The 10,040-nt window shown below is 42.0% G+C and overlaps 1 protein-coding gene across 1 annotated transcript; it reads right to left on the bottom strand.

The window, feature by feature from the left end:
* Positions 1–50: 50 nt before the first annotated feature.
* On the bottom strand, positions 51–9,698 carry LOC101483143 (methylmalonate-semialdehyde/malonate-semialdehyde dehydrogenase [acylating], mitochondrial). Its single transcript, XM_004542121.5, has 12 exons — positions 9,566–9,698; positions 9,220–9,264; positions 5,977–6,051; positions 5,381–5,542; positions 5,216–5,294; positions 4,070–4,372; positions 3,670–3,791; positions 2,761–2,950; positions 2,475–2,656; positions 1,715–1,894; positions 1,066–1,164; positions 51–929 (listed from the first exon to the last, which is right to left on the bottom strand). Exons 1-12 carry the CDS (start codon positions 9,599–9,601, stop codon positions 825–827), a joined length of 1,578 nt encoding a protein of 525 aa, XP_004542178.1. The 5' UTR covers positions 9,602–9,698; the 3' UTR covers positions 51–824.
* Between the last annotated feature and the right edge of the window lie 342 nt (positions 9,699–10,040).

The raw sequence follows: 10,040 nt of genomic DNA, 5'->3' as shown, positions 1-10,040 counted from the left end.
TACATGAACAAAAACTGAATTATTTCAACAGAAATCACACCACAACTGAGTCCTGTTATAGTGGCTTTATTCAGTCAAGTAGCCACACTAACTGCAGCACAGTTTCATACTATAAATGCCATCGTAATGGTTAATAAAGAATATATTTGACATGAAATATATTTAACCCATGACCAATACTATGACAGTACAGTATAAAACTGTGAACTTTAATTTGACACGCACACTAATCTCCACATTGGACAGTATACAGCAGGGTACACTGATCATGTAAAAAAGCAAGTGCTGCAACCATTATGTCAGTTTCACTGAAGTGAGGAAATGTCTGTGTCCATGTTCTCATGTAGGCTTTTGCCTATTCACATATTGAACCGATGAAGCTAATGAAACACACAGGGGATAACAGTGGAAGACATTTGCTGTAACTACTCGGCGTCAGAATCGCTGATCTTTGTGCTTTCACGGCACTCAACGGATCATGAAAAAGGACTAGCCACTATGAAGTCATGATCCCACTGCTCTGTACAGGAAGTGAGGAGAAAAATGGGTTCAAAAAAATACGCAATAAACCAATGTACAGATTCACAGCATCACTGATTAAGTCCATTTTTTATCTTCACTTCTAAAGATGTAAATTGTGACCGGTATTTGTTTTAACTTTGTAAATCCTGACATTCGTTTTCTTTGCTGCCCAGTCACTAAGTAATCATCCTCAGTATGAACATTTGACCAATCAAAAGATATCGTAACCACTTCCAATCCCTCGTTGGGCTTCTTAAGGCATGTAAGAAGTCTCTGAAGGTTAGATGCACTGTCAGTTTAGCTTAGCGTCCCATGGTTGGCATTGTGACAGCCGGGCTTGTCAGAGTGGCATCCTCAGCCTTCCACTGCGACGTAATAGTCTTGATCTGAGTGTAGAATTGGATGCCCTAGTGGTAAAGTGATAACAGATATGTCAGTGAGCTATCTAGCACATGACAAAGTGTCTGCATTGTGCTCTTTCAATACTTCAGTGGAGGGAACAGCAATGATCTGAGGGGATAATAAACTACTTCTGCTATTTACCTGCTTGCCATAGAAGTTGGTATCTCCCCTGAATGAACCTCTGGAACCAGTGAAGGAGAACATGGGGAGTGGGACGGGGATGGGCACATTCACACCAATCTATAAAAACGCATGTGTGGATTATGAAAACACAAATCTATTGCAGGCTAGAAATACAACAATGATCAAAGCATAATTTGTTTAATTTGGCCAGCTTACAAAGGGAGTAAGGCCTGGTGTTTAAAATCCAAGATCAACATACAGTTTCAATAAAAACAGACCCGTGAATATACATTTAAGGAGCCTATCAGCACCACTGGACCAGCATTCAATTATCAGCCAGTCCAAAGATGAACTACAACTTGGCTCCTGCTGCACTAATCCACACATTTGGGATTCGTCCATGTTTTAATGCATTGGCAGGTAATATATGACATAGTTTCAGCTGGCAGTGTAAAACCAGCTTCACTCCAATAAAAACATTCCCACTTCACATGTCTGCTTTACTTTTTCAGAAATAAAGCGCCTCCCACGCAAACCCGCTTACTCATCCAAGGCTCAAACAGGTGACTCACCGTGGCCTGAAATACCACAAAGGTGGCCGGTTAACACGCTTGTTTGAAACTATATCTTCAGCAAATAAAGAGCTTCATGTTTTAAAGTCTCTCACCTGGCCGACGTCCACCTCATGTGTGTATTTGCGAGCTGTGGCTCCATTGGTGGTAAAGATGGCCGTGCCGTTACCGTAAGGGTTTCGGTTGATTAAAGAAATGGCTTCGTCCAGGCTGTCGGCCTCCAGGACAACAAGGACCGGTCCAAAGATCTCTTCTTTGTAACATTTCATGTTGGGCTGAAAAGAACAGCAGAGGGAAAACGATCAGGACTTCAAACTCTACAAAGGAATTCTTAACAGAACAAAGCACGAGCAGGTTTGTGTCGGGGAAGAAAGGTGAAAAACTGCTTTAAATGCATTTCACAGCACTTACAGCTACTTTCTATTTTAAGGTCAGCTTTGTGTGACACTCAACACTTATAACCAGAAACCAGAACGGATCGGGGGGGGACTCTCATGCTGAGAGGGCTGCTTGTTGAAGATTCAAACGTTCAGGCTTACGAATAAAAGCATTTTTAAATCTACTTTTAAAGCCAAAAATCTGAATTTTCACAGAGGTCTGTTCTAAAGATGTGCTCAGCAGGAGGGGAAAATCAAAATCTGTGGTCACATTCAAGGAGATGAGGACTGATTTTGTTTCATTTCCAACAACCCTAATCAAAGACACTGAACTGATTGAAGCGATCATTTATTTTTGCCTCAGATAATTACAGCACCTACCAAAAACAAAAAAAGTTATTACATTAAAACATTCTAGACAGTTTAGTTTAACATTACTTTAATAGCATCTGACCCAAATTAAAAGTTCTCAGCTCACCATAACACCAGCTAAGATGGTAGGTCCTACAAAGTTTCCATTTTCATATCCTTTGACTTTAACATTTCTCCCGTCCAGCAGCAGCTTGGCACCTTCATCAACCCCACTCTGGATCAGAGACTCTACCCTGGCTTTGGCTTCTGGGGTGATCAAGGGACCCACATCTGCCCCAGGCTGATCACCTAAAACACACATTTTGACGTGTAAGAAAAACGGCAGTATGCATGCCAACTGACGTAATTTATTTATTTATTTTTCATGGCGATACGGTTACACAACAAGTTACCTGAGTTTACGCGGAGCGATTTAGAGCGCTGCACCAGCTCTGGGAGCCATTCACGAGACTCCCCAACAAAAATAGCAGTGGAGAGAGCCATGCAGCGCTGGCCAGCTGCTCCAAAAGCAGCGCCCACTAGCTGGTTGATGGTGTTCTCTTTGTTGGCATCAGGCATCACCACACCATGGTTCTTGGCACCCTAAATGCAATATGTAGGATACAAAATCTGTATGATTTCACTCCAAAAGAGTGCAGAACATCAAACAGAGACATAAGAGCGCTAATCACATATGCTACAAATCCCAGTGACTGACAGCAGAGGATTTAATCACTGTCTTGGTAACAGCAACAGGAAATAGACCACTACCCATTTTCATTCATATTAGTAATAACAATTTTTAAAAAATAGTCTAAAAAATAAATGAATAAATAAAACTAAGTTCCATCAGGATTTCCCAGACACGGACTTACTATAGATGAGATCTGGCAGGTATGTTTCCCAGCTCAAGACCAACATACCTGCAATCCACCCGACTATTTCTTTATTTTTGCAAATAATTGTTAATTTTTCTTCCCAGATAGCACAACAGACTTACTATTAGGTGCGCTTTTTGCTCTTATTTTGCTGCTCTTGTGTCAGTCAAGGACTTGATTCACAGGCGTCGCTCTACATACTCAAGCGCCACTCTAACCAGCACAAGAAGCTGGTTTGTATCTTGTTACACCAAAGTCACCCAGCTTCAGAGCAGGACAAGGACTACAGCTGCCAGCTGCTGTCCAAAGCAATTAAGAGTTGGACTTCAACCAAGGACAAAGACCTGACTGGAGAGGCAGCTGATTCTTGCCCCATTATTTACTGTCACCATGTGCCATCTAAACACTGCCAGTGTAAGAAGAGCATATTCGGTCTGTGAATACCATGTTGGACTGCACTCTCTTGCCATTCTTTGAGCCCCGCTCGTAGATGTACTCTCCAGCCTGGTTGGAGCCCACAAAACTGATGGCTTTGATGGCCGGGTGGTCACAGATGAAGTTTACCGCTGCACAAACAAGGAAAAAAGTCAATATTTTCTGTTCTTCTGTGTCACACCCTCAGGGCACAATATACGAGCACTGATACGGAGATTCAAATTCTCCTGCTTCAACAATGCCTGTAGATTACTTACAGATATAGGCTGCACAGTTTATGGAAATATCTTATCTACATATTGCCAGAAGGGTATATGATTAATGTTTGACTCATCCTTGGACCTTTCTCTATTGTTTATGACACACACAGACTGTGAGCTCCTCAATGAGCAGGGAATTACGCACTCACCTGCATGCTGTCCGTGGATTATGTTGAGTGTACCATCTGGTGCTCCGGCATCCTGGAGCATTTTGGCCAAAAGCATGGTGCAGCCTGGGACTCGCTCAGAGGGCTTCATCAGGTAGGTGTTTCCGCACACCATCCCGACAGGGAACATCCACAGAGGAATCATGGCGGGGAAGTTGAAAGGGGCGATGCCGGCACACACTCCGATGGGCAGGCGGTAGGTGTAGGTGTCCATGTCCTTGGTGATGGAGGGTAAGGTTTCCCCCAGCATGAGGGATGTAATGCTGCAGGCGTGTTCAACCACCTCTGAGGAATGAGCAAGAAAAGGATTTAGGAAGTCAGCCAATAACAAAGTGCCTAGATAAGCAATCTGAAATAACACATACACAGTTAACTGATGAGTCCATTATTGAAATTTACACATTTGCCTCTTAAGATTAAAAAAAGAAAAGCCTGCCAGCTCCATTTCCCATGAAAAAACTGTAATAAAACTTGTAAGTATTTCAAGCACCATTAGCCCCGGTACTTGCAGCGCACCTGCACATGTAGCCTGTCTTTCAGCTGATAATAGAAAAGTTAGCCTGCAAGAATAATTTAGGCATCCTGAAACTGGGATCAACACCAAGAACAAAAAAAGGAAACAAAAAAAAATTACTTGGCAGCTGCGTGTTGTAATAAACAAAAATTAATTCCTTCGTCTGCAACCGCACACAGCCCTTAATTTCCAAACATGATTCCCGTTGATGCAAGGCTGCCAGAATGAACGAGTGCACCTCAGCAAAGGAAGCTGCGTAATTATCTTTAAATAGAGTGCAGCTAAAAGCATAGTGTGAAAAGTGTTTTACAGAAGACAGGAACACACTTTAACATCAGGAGTTATTATTGTACTGCTGCAAAAGCATTGCAGCCTTTTTCTTCTTGGAACTAAAGCCTTATTAAAAGCGGTTAAAGCCTCTAATATGGCCCAACTATTACTACTGTCCACTTTTAAATTAAAGCTCAATGTCCCTTTTTGCATAGAGTGTTGACTGTTGTATAAACTGCTTCACTTGAGGAATTTGATCTTATCTATATCTACAGCAGGACTAATCTAATCAGGACGCCAAAGACTAAAAGGAAGACTAAAAGTCGAGTCAATGCGTTACTTACGCAGTCCTCTAAATACGTCTCCCTCTGCATCAGCCAGAGTTTTGCCCTGTTCCAAAGTGATGATCTTAGCCAGCTCTTTCTGAAATGTTAGAAGAAGAATTTAGAGAGAATTATTTCAACAAAATCAATAAATTATTTTGACATATATGTGACCCATCTCCCTACAATGTTGTCCTTGATGAGCTGTTGGTAGCGCAGGAAGATCTGCTGCCGGCTGAGGATGGAGGTCTCGGACCAGGAGCGAAAGGCTCTGGAGCAGGAGTCCACAGCTGCCAGCATCTCCTCCTGTGTAGCTTTAGGAACACGTCCCACCACTTCATTAGTGGCCTGCAGAACAGGACACGGTCCATAAAGACAATCAGACAAGCAAACTGAGAGCAGGGGAAGTCATTATTTGCATGTGCATCATTTCATTAATATTAATAACAAAAAACATTTATTTTTATCCTTATGCGGTGGAAGTAGATGAATATCTTTTCATGCTACAATCGCTCATCACTGTTTTGCAAGAGGCTAGTATCTGACAAGCTATGCACTAGTCTCGTCTCTTGGAGGATATAAAGCATGACGGGTTGTGTAGACTGGGCTCAGATTTCTGTCGTTTTACATATTAGGCAATTAAAATTTGACAAATCAGGACTTATTTATTCCATCCAATATTCACAAGTTACTACAACAAATTTTATACTGTATACTTGCAGCCAGATCGCATTACTCCAGCCTCTGTGCAGGCTGGGCACAGTTCATCTATGAATACTTACAGGGTTGTGGATGTCAAGCCACTCAGACGTGTTGGACTCGACAAACTTGCCATCGATGAACAGCTTGGTGGTGGGCTAGAAGATCAAAGAAGCATATGATTCAATCTGGATGCATCAGTCGCCATCGCATCCATTCATCACCACAACATATGCAGTTATTTTCCAAGGCATTTTGCTCTACTTCACTTTGCATGCACTCAGCTGTGTTACAGGTTCATTTTGAATTGTTTAATTTAAGTTTGCCTCAGACATTTCCAAGCAAAGCTGTACATCTTCCATGCTACATTACCCGTGTTCCAATCCCATTCCTCCTCCTAACTCAAGATAGATTTTTAGTATACAGTGCGTATGCACTGGAAAAGTCAAGGTCTATATCCATTAGCACTGCAGCAGTCGACTGACAGAAAAATAGACAGCTTCAGTTTGAGAAAAAAAAAAGAAAAAATAACACCGGGAATCTATTAAACTTTAACATATATAAAATGTGCAAGAGTCCTGAGCCACTTTTCTTTATATTTTGCTACCGAAGAGACATATTTATTTATTTATTCATTTTATTGGATTTTTTTAGAATAGTCTTGAGAAATAGTTCTCCAGGCTTTTTGAAACTCTTACAAAGTTTTTCTTTATACACTGGCTACAGTCCAGTCCTTCCAGAAGAATGTTACTCGTAGCAAAAACACATCATTTGTTCCTACTTCTGTAGTTGAGTCAATGAAAAAATGCTAAAAACTGGCATCAAATAGTAGTTTTGCACCTACAAGGTGATTCTTAAAGAGCCATTAGCCCAAAACGTCTCATATCTTGGCATGTTGTGCACTGTTCCCTTGAAAAAATTAGAGGAAACTCAACAACTGAAAGACAAAAGAATAAGTGGCAGGCCTAAACATTATCTACAGCAGTAGATGAACAGTATCTGAAAGTCATGTCCTTAAGAAACAGGAAAAGTACCATCAGGGTTTAAGATAAGATAAGATAAGATAACTCTTTATTGTCATTGCACAGTCATACATAGTACAGTAGTACAATGAAATTGGAAAAACTGTCCTACGTCGGCACTACATATAACACAACACGACACGATATGACACATCACAACGTAACAAACAACACAACACAGTATATTAACTTAGTATAAAAAAGAAGAATAAGTGTATGTGTATTGCACACTGTTATTATTGCACATTAATTATTATTGCACCTTGTTATAAATATAAATATTATTGTTATCGTTTTAAACATTGTTACCTCCCCCTAAAAAGTCCAGGGAGGTATCCAGTCAGGTCAGCTATTTGCATCGATCAGGGCTGTTGCCCTGTTGTAAAAGCTGTCCTTGAGTCTATTTGTTCGGGACCTCAGCAGCCTGAACCTCCTGCCAGACGGCAGCAGCTTAAACACCCGGTGTCCTGGGTGTGTGCAGTCCCGTAGGATGCTGCGTGCCCTCTTGAGACAGCGAGTGCTGTATAGGTCCTTCAGGGAGGGAAGAGGATGTCCAATGATTTTTTGGGCCATGTTGATGACCCTCTGGAGTGCCTTTCTGTGTGCTGTGGTGCAGCTGGAGAACCACACACCGATGCAATATGTCAGCACACTTTCAATGGAGCAGCGGTAGAAGACGGTCAGCAGCTCCTTCTTCAGGTCCATTTTTCTGAGGATTCTCAGAAAGTGGAGACGCTGTTGGGCCTTCTTTAAGACCGCAGAGGTGTTAGAGCTCCATTGGAGGTCTGTGTCTATGTGCACACCCAGAAACTTGAAACTGGAGACCCTTTCCACGCACTCCCCGTTGATGCTGACAGGCTGCAGCTCGGACTTCCTCCTTCTGAAGTCAACTACCAATTCTTTTGTTTTGGTGGTATTGAGGTCCAGGTTGTTGTCTGCACACCAATCTGACAGCCTCTGAACTTCAGCTCTGTATGCAGTCTCATCTCCCCCTGAGATGAGCCCCACCACAGTGGTATCATCTGCAAACTTGATGACTGTGTTGTCTGGGTGGGAACTAACACAGTCATGTGTGTACAGAGTGTACAGTAGGGGACTCAGTACACAGCCTTGTGGAGAGCCGGTGTTGAGGCTGAGGGCTGAGGAAAGATGAGGCCCCACTCTAACTCTCTGTACACGGTCTGAGAGGAAGTCTCTGATCCAGCGGCAGGTGGTGGAAGGAAGTCCAATTTCCAGCAGTTTATCTATTAGTTTGTTCCACTATTCAACACTGGAAAGCTTTGGATTGGCAAAAGCTTAATTTTTCAGCATGACAATGATCCCATATACACTGCCAATATAGTAAAAGTTAGAAAGGTTAGGAAGAAAAAGCCCGCAAACACACACCTACACACAATGGAACACCATCAGTCATGGACTGGCTTCCCCAGAGCCCGGCCTCAGCATTATTGAAGCAGTGTGGGATTGTCTTGACAGAGAACAGAATAAAAGGTAGCCAACATTCAAAGAAGAGCTTTGATGTCGTTCAAGAAGCCTAGAGAACTATTCATGAAGACTACTTAAAGAAATTACAAGAAAGCTGCCTAAGAGAGTTCAGGCTGTGTTAAAGAATAAAGGTGATCAAATATTGACCTCCATGTACACCGAGCCAACCACTCTCCTGAAGTGATATATTGTTAATGATGACTTGCAACACAATGCTCCTTGCTGCAAAATACATTTAAAAGTAATTATAACTTCCCTCTCTGCAGTTTTCCCACTTTGCATTTTCATCTATGGGACTGCATCCTTTAACGGGCCATTTGACATTGATGTCTTAAAAGCTAATATTCAAAGCTGCAGTGCAAACAACTGTAAAAATTGATGTCTCTGACTGGATGTGATGGATATACTTTTGACTGAGATTTCAAACACTAGCCAAAAAAATATTGAAAACATGCACAATAAACATAATCAAAGAAATTAATGTTGTAATGAGCAAAGAAATTGCCTCTTTTGAGGTTTTGGTGGAAGGCTTCGGAATTTAGTCTGACATCCTGTGCTTTCTTAGCCAAGACTCACTTCGAAGTGATAAATAAAATCATTTAGAAATTATGCTAATTCAAAAACTTAACCAAAATACACACACACATATATGTTTTTCCAATAACGCAAATATTACTCTGTTATAAACAAATGTCATGCTGTAACACAATCTGACAAAAGTAAACAAGCATACTCTTCTGACAATCAGAAGAGACGGCCCTTAGCGCATAACACGGCACCACTACTAAGCTATAAAAGGTCCTGAGTGATGGCTCTTACCACTGAGGAGGATGAGTAGCACATACGACCCAGCTGGAGGGGGGCCTGTGAGAAATGACATATCAGACCATTATTTAGAGCTTTTAAATCACTGTCTGTGCAAGGTCTCAAGAGGCACGTCTGAATGATCCACTGACGTATCATATCTGTCCACGTGATGTAAATAAAGCCTGTTGTTAGCTGACCAATCACTTAATATATTGTCATGTACTTGCAAAAAGGAGGAGTGGACTGTGTACAACGTGTGACTTTGCTAGCTAACAGCGCAGGTTGTTAGCCGAGTTTGGTGCATAAACACTGAACCAAACAAACAGTTGTATATTGCACGTTCATTATCTTACTCTACCTTCTTATTTAAAAGGGATCGGAGAATTGCCGCCATTGTGGAGAGTGCAGTGCTTTTTTTCCTGCTCCGAAGCCCTTCAACCGACCCAGGAGACGTTGGAGTGCAAAGAGAACTTGAGCTTGAGAAAGGTTCCAGAGGGCAGAGCGGTGAATACGAAGCTGCGCTTTTCGCCGATCTACAACCTGTCCCTGGTGTGGATGTGAACGAGGAGAACCAATGCGGATAATGTGTGGATCAACGAAAACTGCGCACGCAACCATTCGTTGATTCCTTTCAGTGTGGGCGGGATATACTTAACTTAAAAGCCAATCGTTCTGCGCGGTATACCAGCCACCCTAAATGACGAGACACTGATTGGCTGTGGCGAGGAAAACAAAGCCATAGCAGTTGAGTCGTCGGTGACACTTGATTGATCCTGGAAAAAAAAAGGATAAGGAAAAAACTGTTTTCAAACTTCTGTGTTAAAGATGTCCCT

The sequence above is a fragment of the Maylandia zebra genome, linkage group LG15, assembly GCF_041146795.1.
Source record: "Maylandia zebra isolate NMK-2024a linkage group LG15, Mzebra_GT3a, whole genome shotgun sequence".
Lineage (NCBI taxonomy): Eukaryota > Metazoa > Chordata > Actinopteri > Cichliformes > Cichlidae > Maylandia > Maylandia zebra.
Note: the sequence above shows the minus strand (reverse complement) of the source record. Positions and strands in the feature narration are given on the sequence as shown.

What these genes read in the sequence shown, in the direction of transcription:
- LOC101483143 (XM_004542121.5), bottom strand. Translation starts at nt 9,601, where the DNA reads ATGGCGGCAATTCTCCGATCCCTTTTAAATAAGAAG. An exon ending in GGCTTGACATCCACAACCCT is followed by an intron (nt 5,543 to 5,976) that starts GTAAGTATTCAT and finishes CCTGTTCTGCAG; the next exon opens with GCCACTAATGAAGTGGTGGG. An exon ending in AATCCACGGACAGCATGCAG is followed by an intron (nt 3,792 to 4,069) that starts GTGAGTGCGTAA and finishes TTGTTTGTGCAG; the next exon opens with CGGTAAACTTCATCTGTGAC.